Here is a 13,222-nt window from a genome sequence, read left to right as displayed (position 1 = left end):
ATTATTTAACAATGTGCCGTGTGTTCCCGGCACCAATAGAAAAAAGAATAGGATCACTCCATCACTCTCTCATGGATGTCGTAAAAGGCGACTAAGGGGTAGGCTTATAAACTTGTGATTCTACTTTTAGGCGATGGGCTAGCAACCTGTCACTATTTGAATCTCAATTCTATCTTAAAGCTGAAAAGCCTATTAGTCTTTTCAAGACTGTTGGCTCTGTCTACCCAGCAAGAGATATAGACGTGATTAACAGACGTCGCACAACTAAAACCACACGGCACACTTTTCACTCTAACTATATCTAGGAGGAATAGATAAAACTGACGGCCTCTGTGGCGCAGCGGTAGTACGCTTGTCTATGACACCGGATGTCCCGGGTTCGAATCCCGGCCCGGGTTAGATGAGAAAAGAACGTTTTCTGATTGGCCTGTGTCTTGGATGTTTACCTATATAAGTATTTATTGTAAAATAAAGTATCGGTGAGTTAGTATCTCGTAACACAAGTCTCGAACTCACTTCGGGGCTAACTCAATCAGTGTAATTTGTCCTATATATATTTATTTATTTAAAAACTATCTTCAAAATACTGAAAAAGTACAAAGAATAACGAAATATTGTCTTCACAGTTATAATTTAACCGTTATCTTTTTATGGTGTTAATTTTAACTTATTCATAAGTTAAGCTGTACGGATTTTATGTAGCAAAAGCCTGAAATGTAGCGGAAAGTAGAACAAATGTGCATATATCTTAGTTTACGCTTGGCAATAGAAAATTTTCTGTGAAAATTTTTTGTACAGTACTCGTATCATAAATTAATTCTACTTAATTCTCTTTAAGGACTGCGTATGATATTATTTTATGTTAATCACCAGAAATATACAAAGCAACAGTAACTTGCTCGTTTATTCCACGTCTTAATGAGAAGCGTAATAGCGATAGTTTATCGCGCGATAAAATCGGCGTCGCGCGTGACATGTCCAGTAGCGACGTAAACAATAAAGGTACCGTGAGCCAGTTGTAATATGTCTTTTCTTGTAGATTTTATAAATCAATCGCATACAACATTATCATCAAATTTGTGTACTATATATATATAACAACATTCAACAACAACAGCCAAAAAAAAAATAAACATATATATATATATTACTAGCGACCCGCCCCGGCTTCGCACGGGTGCAAAATTATAAATGTTATTATACATAAAAACCTTCCTCTTGAATCACTCTACCTGTTACAAAAAACCGCATCAAAATCCGTTGCGTAATTTTAAAGATTTAAGCATACAGACAAACAGACTGAAATAGCGACTTTGTTTTATACTATGTAGTGTTTGTTGGCAAAAATTGGTATCGTTGAGTTAGTATCACAAGTCTCAAACTCACTTCGAGGCAAACTCAATCAGCGTAATTTTTCCCGTATGTATAAAATTAAATTAAAAAAACTAAATTCACTTCAACTTGTCCGAACTTACTTCGAGGCTAACTCAATCAGCGTAATTTGTCCCGTACGTATAAAAAAAAAAAAAAAAACTTAATTCACTTCAACTTGTCCACAGTGCCCATGACCCAAGTGGTAGCAGTCGCCGGGGAGCCAGTCTACCTTCCGTGTGACATCAGCACCCAGGATGACGTGGACGCAGTTCTCCTGGTGCTGTGGTACCGGGAAGACCTGGGTACACCTATTTACAGGTAACATACCGGTTTCATTGATATAGCAGGGTTCATGAACTCCAAGGGGTGCCGTGTGGTTCCCGGCACCAATACAAAAAAGAATTGGACCACTCCATCTCTTTCCCGTGGATGTCGTAAAAGGCGACCAAGGGTTAGGCTTACAAACTTGGGATTCTTTTTAGGCGATGGGCTAGCAACCTGTCATCTTATATGTATCTCAATTCTATCATTAAGCCAGATAGCTGAACGTGGCCATTTACTCTTTTCAAGACTGTTGGCTCTGTCTACCCCGCAAGGGATAAAGACGTGAACATATGTATGTATCTATGAACTCCAAATAGGTAACCTCTGCGTCAATTATTGATGTATCATTATTATACAAGAGTTTCATGGAATTCTTGTAGGCAATGAGCTAGCAATCTGTCTATTTGAATTTCAATTCCATCATTAAGTCATATAGTGCCGTGTGGTTCCCGGCACCAATAGAAAAAAGAATAGGACCACTCCATCTCTGTCCAATGGATGTCGTAAAGGCGACTAAGGGATAGGCTTATAAACTTGTGATTCTTCTTTTAGGCGACGGGCTAGCAAATCTGTCACTTTATATGTATCTCAATTCTATCATTAAGCCAAATAGCTGAACGTGGCCATTCAGTCTTTTCAAGACTATTGGCTCTGTCTACCCCGCAAGGGATATAGATGTAATTATATGTATGTATGTATTAAGTCAAACAGCTGAACGTGGCCTTTTAGTTTTTCAAGATCTTGACTGTTGGGTCTGTCTTCCCGGCAAGGAAAATAGACGTGACTTAAAGTATGTATATTTGTAACTAGCGGCCCGACCCGGCTTCGCACGGGTGGACATATTTTTGTGTTTTATATTTTGAAATAAACAAAGAGTAAAAACAAATTTATGCCTATGTCACTTTTGAAGGTCTATTCTATATCTGTGCAAAATTTTATCAAAATCGGACCAGTAGTTTTTGAGTTTATTCCACACAAACATACAAAAATACAAATCTTTCCTCTTTATTATTAGTGTGGAGTGTGGATATTATTAGTGTGGATTATTAGTGTGGATGTGGATAATGGTCATGTTATTAATATTATTATCGTCCACGTAAAGCAAAACAGAGTCTCAAACATCAAAGTGGAATTTCCACCTAACAGTAATTAATACTCGTACAACTTCAATACTTGTAACATGACTTACAGAGTTGCTCGAAGACCTACTTAGTGCCCCCAACTCCTCACCGGAAGCACTTAAGCCATGCACCGGAAGTTGAACAAGTTTCCGTTCAGCTGTTTATTGGAGACACTTCATAAACAATACTTGAATTTGTCTATAGCTTTCTTGGAGAATTTGTAAACTCTTTACTTTATGGTTTTGAGTTATACCTACTCTTTTAGATGTATTGTTTCTGTTTGCATACAATTTGTCAAACAAACAATTTTTTAGATAATTTATTTGTCACATCAACGAAGTATAATTTTCTCATATTATTACAGTATAATAAAGTACATACATTACTATCCTACTAATATATACTATAAATGCGAAAGTTTGTATGTAAGGATGTCAGTATGGATGTTTGTTGCTCTTTCACGCAAAAACTACTAAATCGATTACGATGAAATTTGGCATGTAGGTAGCTGGGTATAGGGTTCCCATGCGGACGAAGTCGCGGGCGGCCTCTATTACATTATAATGCTACATTAGTATACATTATAATGATACAATTTATCTTGAGAACATTGCAATGATATTCTATCATTAAGCTATGCAGCTGAACGTGGCGTTTCAGACTTATCAATACTTCTAGTTCTATCTACCCTGTAAAAGATAACATACATACATATAATCATATCTATATCCCTTGCGGGGTAGACAGAGCCTACAGTCTTGTAAAGACTGATAGGCCACGTTCAGCTATTTGGCTTTAAGATAGGATTGAGATTCAAATAGTGACAGGTTGCTAGTCCATCGCCTAAAAGAAGAATCCCAAGTTTGCAAGCCTACCCCTTAGTCGGCTTTTACGACATCCATGGGGAAGAGATGGAGTGGTCCTATTCTTTTTTGTATGGGTGCCGGGAACCACACGGCACATTTATAACTATTTCATCAAAATTTTCCATTGCAGTGTGGACGCTAGAGAACGAGACTTCGGAGTGGCTGAACGCTGGTCTGATGAGAGTGTCTTCGCGTCCAGGGCATACTTCCTGCCTGAAAGGAAACCAGCTGAATTGGGGGTAGACAGAGTCAAGGCTTCAGACCAGGGGGTGTACAGATGTAGAGTGGACTTCAAGCAAGCCCAGACGCGAAATTCTAGGGTCAATTTGACTGTTATAGGTAAGCTAAGCGTAGACATTATAAGTGTGTTTAAAGAAACTGATTTAGAAATTCTGTAGTCGAGGAGTTAGGTTGTCTAACTAAAGCGTGCTCTTATCATGGTTCGAATCCTACGAAGTCTTTTCTTTTTTTAGTTTTGATTCACCGATTGTTTCGTTCTCTGTCGGGACTAAAGTCAATTTATTTTGATACTAATACTATCTAGATATATATTTTTGTTGAAAAATACATTATAAAGTAATTTCTAGCCAAGAATAAAAAATCTTTTTTTACGACATCCATGGGAATGAGATGGAGTGGTCCAAGAATGCCGGGAACCACACGGCACTAATGAATTACTTTTGATATATTAACCATAATTTAAGAATATATTTGTTACTAAAAATACTTATAAACAAATATTTCATTAACAAATAAGAACAAAAGGAACTCTTACGACATAATAATCTTAACCAAATAAAAAAAAAATTGGCTGCATACGATTAAACATGATGAGGAAACACGAATTTAATTCTATGAAAGCCTACATTGGATCCAATTTATTTATTTACAATACGATTGACGTGCCCGCATGTACTTACATTAACATGTGCCCGGAACAATATTTGAACATATAATAAATAAGGATTCAGAACGTAAATGAAATGGCTAAAACGAGCAAATAAAATATTTTTGGTACAGTCGTCAACATCTATCACATAATGCTACATAATAATTCATTTAGTATTTTTGACTGAAATGGATTTAGGGGACACTTAGAAAACAAAAATTCCTTTTTTTATTTTTTTTGTCTGTCTGTCTGTCTGTATGTATGATCACGCTTAATTTCTAATATACTGAACCGATTTACGTAAAACTTTCACCAATTGCTTTGTTTTAACTCAGAAAACCATTTAAAGTTTGTTCGTCATCGTCATTTGAATAAACTCAAGGCATGAGTTTGCAAGAAAAAAGTTTAGGCGGAAACATTCGAAATTTACGCGGACGTAGTCGCGGGCAACAGATAGTAAATAATAAGTCGGGCGTAATTTCAACGAAAAAAAATCTGAAACTAGTTATATATATATATATATATATATATATTACTTCCGCGGTTCTGTCAGTATGAATAAATAAAGCCAATCAAGGGAATGGCTGATAAACTTGGGATTATTTTAGGAAATAATCTGAAACTAATTAGTTATATAGTATATATTATTTCCGCGGTTCTGTCAGTATGAATAAATAAAGCCAATCTAGGGAATGGCTGATGAACTTGGGATTGTTTTAGGCTATTGTCAAGCAACCTGTCGCTTCACACCTTGGACTGACAACTCTAAAATTGGACCATCATAAGGCTGAACTTTGCCTTAGATTTAGTGCCTGTTAGCTCTGTGAAAAACTTAATAGGTTCATGAAATAACAGTCATATCTTTCTCCATATTTGAGAATTTTATTGTGTACGCTTCAAACCCAAGGTCCGCTGTAAGTTTTATCTAGACATACATACATACATATGATCACGTCTATATCCCTTGCGGGGTAGACAGAGCCAACAGTCTTGTAAAGACTTATAGGCCACGTTCAGCTATTTGGCTTTAAGATAGAATTTGGATTTATCTAGAGTAGACGCAAAATATTAACGGTAAATTTAGCAAAATACTCCATAATAGCATTAGTATTCGAGCCAAAAGTCATACAGTACCAGTTAATGCTCACTTGGAATGTTCGGTTCTCTTTGGCACTCAAGGTTCGCTACTGGGACCATATAGTGATATATATATTGAAAAGCAATGGTCTGGCACTATATAATGTACAATAATAATGGAACAGATGAGAGTGCCATGTGGTTCCTGGCACATAACAATTTCATACATATAATAACTACGTCTATATCCCTTGCGGGGTAGACAGAGCCAGTAGTGTTGGAAAGACAGGCCACGTTGAGCTGTTTGACTTAATGATAGAATTGAGATTCAAATAGTGACAGGTAGCTAGCCCGTCGACTAAAAGAAGAATCCCATCTCTTAGTTGTCTTTTACGACATCCATGAAAAAGGATGGAGTGATCCTGTTCTTATTTCTATTGGTGCCGGGAACCACACGGCACTATTTTTACTATATTTGTATATAATATAGCCGTAAGTCGTATCCACTTATCTTGAAATATTATCTGAATGGTATTTTACTTAAGATTACATGATTCGAAGTTGATCTTTGATACACAATATTAATAGTATAGTGTAAAATTTCATCAACTTTTAAATTTCAACTTTTTAATCAGTAAATTTTTTATTATTATTAACATGACATGTGACTTTAATATTTATAAGCAAGCAGTCAAAAGTCATATGTCCGTTTCAACAATAAAATTGTCATGACTTGACCGTATTTTTCAACACAATTTTTATAAATACCTATAGATTCAATAATTAAAATGGGGCCGAACGAATTGGACCAATAGGGAATGCACCCCCAAAATGATATTATTCAGCGGGGAACGTTACTTAGAGACGTTGGATGCACACTATTGCACATGCACTGCGCTGCAAATATACAACGCCACGCTTTTGCTTTGTATTCAGATGATATGCAATGCATATTTTATTGTGTTACAATTTCCTTTTATATTTTTGGCGGGCCGTTTTAAGATAGCTCTTTTTGTTATTTATAAATACTACAGGTATTAAACGCGCACGTACATACATACATAAAATCACGCCGTTGTCCCGGAGGGGTAGGTAGAGACTACATCTTTCCACTTGTCACGATCTCTGCATACTTCCTTGGCTTCATCCACATTCATAACTCTCTTCATGCAAGCTCGGCGGTTTCGGGTACTCTTGACCTGACCAGGACATCCTTAATTTGATCAAAATACGTTCGCCTAGGTCTTCCCACTCTGACCTCTCCCTCCACACTCTCCTTGTATATCTGCTTAGTCAACCTGCTTTCATTCATCTTCTTCCACATGACCAAACCATCTTAACAAGTCGGTCGGTGACCGTGGATCATTGTAACATGATTCGAAACGTCCGAGATAAAATAAAGGTGCGTTACGTGCGCGTTTTAATACCTTTATTATTTATAAATAGTTTTTGAGATATTCACAAATTTGTAAAGGTCTAAAAGTATACGCACATTCAAAGTTTGCGGCGAACAACTAATTTTAGTTTATTCCCAAAGACAGCAACCAAATATGCCCTTATACCTTCCCGTACCTTAATAAGGAATTCTGACCGGGATTCTGGAGAGGCCGATTAACAGATACAATCAAATCAGATACGCCATTATCCCGGGATCAGCCAATTTCATCTTTCTTGTTACAAATACAGGGGAAATTTTTTTCCGCCCTATTACGGCACTGATTAAATGTGATCAGGATTAATTTGTATGCGAGATTTAAGCGTAATGTTGAGAATTAAATATTGTAACGTTAAATTAAAAATTTATAAACTTGAATTACTTTCTTAATTAATTAGTCGTATTAGGCGACAAATTCAAATTCAAAATCTTTATTGAATATCATAAAGTACATCAGTAGAATTACAGTAACTGCTTATAAATAGGTATAGTATGAACCCTGTTGGGCATCGCAATTTTAAAATAATATGGAACAAAGTGATAGGCTAATAAACTTGGGATGCCTCTGGTAGGCGATGGGCTAGCAACCTGGTACTATTTGTATCTCAATCCTATCATAAAGCCATACAGCTGAACGAGGCCTTTCAATACTTTTGGTTCTGTCAACCCCGACAGGGATATAGACGTAACTATATACATATGTATGTAAGCGTTAACTTTAGACCGGAATTAGTAATCATTCCTGATAGCAACTACATAATGTATTAATATGGTTATGCGTTATTGCAACTATGTACTATATACATATATGTATTAATATGGATTTTTGTTTTTTTATTAACAGTGCCGCCAAGCAAAATGGTAATAATAGACGATAGAGGAGACGTGAAGCAAGCCATAGTCGGCCCCTACGTCGAAGGGGATTCGTTCACGTTGAAGTGTGACGTCACGGGAGGTAAGAAAATGTCTATGTTAGAACGCATTTGTAAAAAGAGAAGCGAATGAAGTTTTAGAGTAAAAGAAAGGAACACATTTTTAAAAAAGGAATTGAATGAAGTTTAAAAGTAAAAGAAACGGGTATGAATGAGTTTGAGAGATAAGAATTTGAGATGGCGGATAACAAGACGTGTGTATAGAGGTATAATAAAATGACAATTATGAGAAGTGAAGAATATTTTTTTATTTAACCGCCTATTGTACATCTATATATGTATATGCCGTGTGGTTCCCGGCACCAATACATAAAAGAAATGGACCACTCCATCTCTTTCCCAAGGATGTGGTAAAAAGTGACTGTTGGCTCTGTCTACCCCGCAAGGGATATAGACGTGACCACATGTATGTGTGTATATATATTTATTTTTAATCTTGTTCAATCTTTGAGAGTAATGAGTGTGGAGGAAGCGGGAGAGGTCTGTAGGGATCTGAGCAAGTGGAAATCCATAGTCTCTACTTACCTCAATGGAGTTCGAGACAGGCGTGATGGTATGTATGTATATATGTTTAATTTTTATTGAGCTTGGGATTCTTCTTGTGCTGTCATTATTTTGACTACTTTAAGTCTTTTCAAGATTATTGGCTCTGTCTACACCGTAAGAGATAAAGACGTAATTATGTAAATGTATGAATGTATGTAGGAAGTAGTTAAACGTTTAACACCGTTTCCATTGTGTTAGCAGCTTAGGGCGCCATTTTTAATGAGAGAGAGAGAGAGAGAAAGGAACATACATACATACATATGGTCACGTCCGTATCCCTTGCGGGGTAGACAGAGCCAACAGTCTTGAAAAGACTGAATGGCCAATGTTCAGCTATTTGGCTTAATGAAAGAATTGAGATTCAAATAGTGACCGGTTGCTGGCCCATCGCCTAAAAATAAGAATCCCAAGTTTGTAAGCCTATCCCTTAGTCGCCTTTTACGATATCCTTGGAAAGAGATGGAGTGGTCCTATTCTTTTTTGGTATTGGTGCCGGGCACCACACGGCACTGCCGGGAACCACACGGCACACGAGAAAGGAACAATATTTACAAACGGAACAAAGGGCTACAGACAGAAGCTGATAGACCAACAATACATCTTCAAGGAGCGAACATCCAATTATAGCTGACCAAATGCGATTTAGGACGTAGTAATAAATTCAGTCCGTTGAAAATTAATTAATTTTCCCCTCACATTGTGTTAACGTACAATAATAATGGAACAGATGAGAGTGCCGTGTGGTTCCTGGCACATTACAAGCTACTTTCGTACTTATAATCACGTCCATATCTCTTGCAGAACGGACAGAGTCAACAGTCTTGAAAATACTGAAATGCCATGTGCAGCTGTATAGCGTAATGATGGAATTGAGATTCGAATAGTGACAGGTTGCTAGCCCATCGCTCACAAGAAGAATGCGCTATGTTCAGCTGTATAGCTTAATGATGAAATTGAGATTCGAATAGTGACAGGTTATTAGCCCATTGCATACAAAAATAAGCCCAAGTTTATTATCATATTACTTAGTCGCCTTTTACGACATCCACGAAAATCAGATGGAATCGTTCTATTTCAAAGTTCCGGGAACGACACGGCACTATTTATTTGAACACTCCACATCTGTTGTTTTTATAATTTTCACTTTGTATAATTCAAACATCCATTATGAATATAAAGAGGGTGAAAAGGGTTCGGTCTTTTTAGCGATTTGTGTCATTGTACCGGATATAATTAGGGTACTAAATATGTTAATTTATAGATGTTCAATTTACAATTTTGACATGTGTTCCAAACAGAATCTGATATCTGCCTTCGTACATACATACATACATATGGTCACATCTAAATCCCTTGTGGGGTAGACAGAGCCAACAGTCTTGAAAAGACTGATAGGCCACGCTCAGCTATTTGGCTTAATGATAGAATTGAGATTCAAATAGTGACAGGTTGCTAGCCCATCGCCTAAAAAAAGAATCCCAATTTTGTAAGCCTATCCCTTAGTCGCCTTTTACGAAATCCATTGGAAAGAGATGGAGTAGTCCTATTCTTTTTTTGTACTGGTGCCGAGAACCACACGGCATCATATCTTTTAGGCAATGGGCTGGCATATTAACGGCATCCATGGAAATGAGATGGAGTGGTCCTATCCTCGTTTTATTAAAAATTCAAAATTTTTATTCATTATTATGGGATACTACATATCGCTTAATAATTGTCAAAACATTTGGTTTCACAACATTGGTTGACGTCAAATAAATTACTTAAAACTAAGTTTACTGCCGCTTCCAAGGCGTCAGCGCAGAGGAAGCGGTAACAAACTGCACTGCAGCATTTTCTTCAACAAAGTCAACTTCACAATTATCCAAACTTAGAATAGAATATGGACGAGAGAATACATTGTTCAGATTAATATATTTATATGAGATTTAATAATAAAATTAGTGCCGGGAACCACACGGCAAAGGTAACAAACTTTTCTATTAAAAAAATTTAATTATCATTCTCTTCCACAGGTCGCCCCCGGCCGTGGGTGAAATGGTACCGGGACGAGGTGGAAACCGACACTCCAGCGAGCCCCCTGGCCGGCGATGGGGTCCGGGGGGTCATCCACGTGGGGCCCCTGACCCGTGGAGACGTGCGGGCAGCCCTAACGTGCAGGGCTTCCAACCATCCGAGAGCGCATCCTATAGAAACGACTCTCACTTTGGATATGAACTGTGAGTTGTTTTGCCTACTTATTATCAGGTCATTGACGCAGTGTCGTGTGGTTCCCGGCACCAATGAAAAAAAATAGGACCACTCCTTCCATTTCCCATGGATGTCGTGAAACACGACTAAAGGATACATACATACATATAGTCACGTTTATATCCCTTACGGAGTAGACAGAATCAATAGTCCCGAAAAGACTGAATGACCACGTTCAGCTGCTCGGCTTAATGATGGAATTGAGATCCAAATAGTGACAGGTTGCTAGCCCATCGCCTAAAAAAAGGATCGCAATTTTATAAGCCTATCCCTTAGTCGCCTTTTACGACATCCATGGGAAAGAGTGGTCCTATTCTTTTTTGTATTGGTGCCGGGATAGGGTTATAAATTTGGGATTCTTCTTTTAAACGATGGGCTATCAATCTGTCATTATTTGACTCTCAATTTTATCATAAGCTGAACAGCTGATCGTGGCCGTGTCTACCCCGCGAGGGATATAGACGTGATTATATTTATATGTATGTATGTATGTAAAATTTCATTGAGATCAATCAATTTCAGTGACAGTCCAATACACTTTCACATTTATACCACCTGGATTCCTCAATTTCCATCGATGTACCATGATATTAAGCCTCTGAGTATTGTGACTCGTGAAAAAAAGATAGGAAATTACTTATTCTTAATACAGCCCATTCTAAGCATAGAAAGACATTATATGTTGTAATTTTATAGGCTTATAAATGGTATCTATTTATTTATATGTACATATAATCACGTCTTACACTCCCAAGTTGACTCAGTCAACAGTTTAAAATGGCTGTAAGGCCACATTCAGATATAGGGCTAAATAATTCATTCATTCGTTCAAATTAAATTTACATTTTTTCTTGAGGCTCCGTCGACCCCGTTTACGATAAAAACGTGACAATACCTATGTCAGACTACGGAGAGTCAGAAAACTTTCGCGATGTATGAAAGCTGTCAGTTGCAGATTGCAGGCAAAGCATCCTCTGCCAAATTGCTTCCAAAATATTGTCTAAAAATACGAGCTTATTTATTGTCCGCGCTTATTGTTAAGTCAGCTTTTAAAATAAGAAAGGTTCCATTATTTAAATTCAATTTTTTTATTATGGTAAGTACCTATCTATTATGTCTACCTAGCAAGGAATATAGACGTGATTGAATGTATTATTATGGTAGGTACATTTCAAACATCACTTATTGTTTTACAAAATTGAACGGCTAAGCTTGGGCTATCGGTCTTTTAAGACTGCTGGCTCTGTTTACCCCGCAAGGGATGAAGATCTGATCATTTAAAATATATATATATATTTCTTGTGGATAAGATAGAACCAACAGTCTTGAAGAAACTAAAAGCCCAAATTCAGCATGCAAAATTACATTGAGATTCAAATAATGGCAGGTTGCTAGCCTATCGCATACAAAGAATCCCAAGTTTATATAGTCTTTCCCTTAGTCCGCTTTTACGACATCCATCGGAAAGATATTGAGTGGTCCTATTCTAAAGTGCTGAAAACTACACGGCACAATTTCATTTTACAATTAATATTGCCCTGGGTCAATAAGTATAATAGCTATAGTCTTTACCATAACTATAGAGGCATTCATTTAACTATTCTTGGGTAAGTTTTGAATGCGCATAACGCCCTTTGTAACCAGAGGACCAACTTCAAACGTCTTCAGCTTGAAGTATGCTCCACACAGATCTGCAGTTACAATAGTTTGAAATGTTATAAACTGTTACTTGCGGATTTGACATCAAAGTGTAGGTAGAATCATTAACCACAAATGCATCATTTTGATTAATGAAATTTTAAGATACATACATACATACAGTTACGTCAATGTCCTAATTACTATCCTACTTATTTGTCATTTTCCCAAGAAATATATAAGTTATTTTAATAAAAAAAAGTCCTAATAAAACATCTAGTTGTACATATCAGTTGGTCCACGAGGAACTCATGATTTGAAAATTATCTCTAACCCAATATTACTTGTTTCAGTCCCGCCTCTAACCGTGCACATATTGGGGTCCAACCAGCCCCTCTCAGCCAGCAGGAGGTACGACCTTCTCTGTCAGAGTTCAGGGTCGCGACCTCCGGCCTCCATCACTTGGTGGAAGAATGGTCAGAGGATCAACAATGCTAAGGAAACCGTAAGTATATTGTGTTATCAGTTGTAAAGCTTCGTTAGGCGGTAAAGTTATGTGGCGACTATAACTTACGTCACACGCCATCTGCCAATCATAGCGAAGACATTGACGCGCTCAGCCAATAGCAGCGAAGAATCTAAATCGCGCAAACAAAGATTTCACGGATTGGAGCATAAATACAACCTCCGACTCAACATAGTCGGAGCCGCGGTTCCCCAGGCATAACACCTAGCCTGGCGGAAGATCTTCCCTTTGGTGGCGGTCGAGC

The 13,222-nt window shown here is 37.4% G+C and overlaps 1 protein-coding gene across 1 annotated transcript in view; it reads left to right on the top strand.

Moving 5' to 3' along the window:
* Positions 1-1,564: 1,564 nt before the first annotated feature.
* The window catches only part of LOC106137403 (hemicentin-2), a 34,885-nt gene continuing 23,227 nt past the window's right edge, over positions 1,565-13,222 (top strand). The window contains exons 1-5 of the mRNA XM_013338221.2: positions 1,565-1,692; positions 3,816-4,024; positions 7,931-8,041; positions 10,580-10,783; positions 12,806-12,957. Coding sequence (XP_013193675.2) covers positions 1,565-1,692; positions 3,816-4,024; positions 7,931-8,041; positions 10,580-10,783; positions 12,806-12,957 — 804 coding nt within the window. The remainder of the gene's footprint in view (positions 1,693-3,815; positions 4,025-7,930; positions 8,042-10,579; positions 10,784-12,805; positions 12,958-13,222) is intronic.

The sequence above is a fragment of the Amyelois transitella genome, chromosome 18 (assembly GCF_032362555.1).
Source record: "Amyelois transitella isolate CPQ chromosome 18, ilAmyTran1.1, whole genome shotgun sequence".
Lineage (NCBI taxonomy): Eukaryota > Metazoa > Arthropoda > Insecta > Lepidoptera > Pyralidae > Amyelois > Amyelois transitella.
The sequence above is the reverse complement of the archived record's forward strand: the minus strand, read 5'-3'. Positions and strand labels throughout refer to the sequence as shown.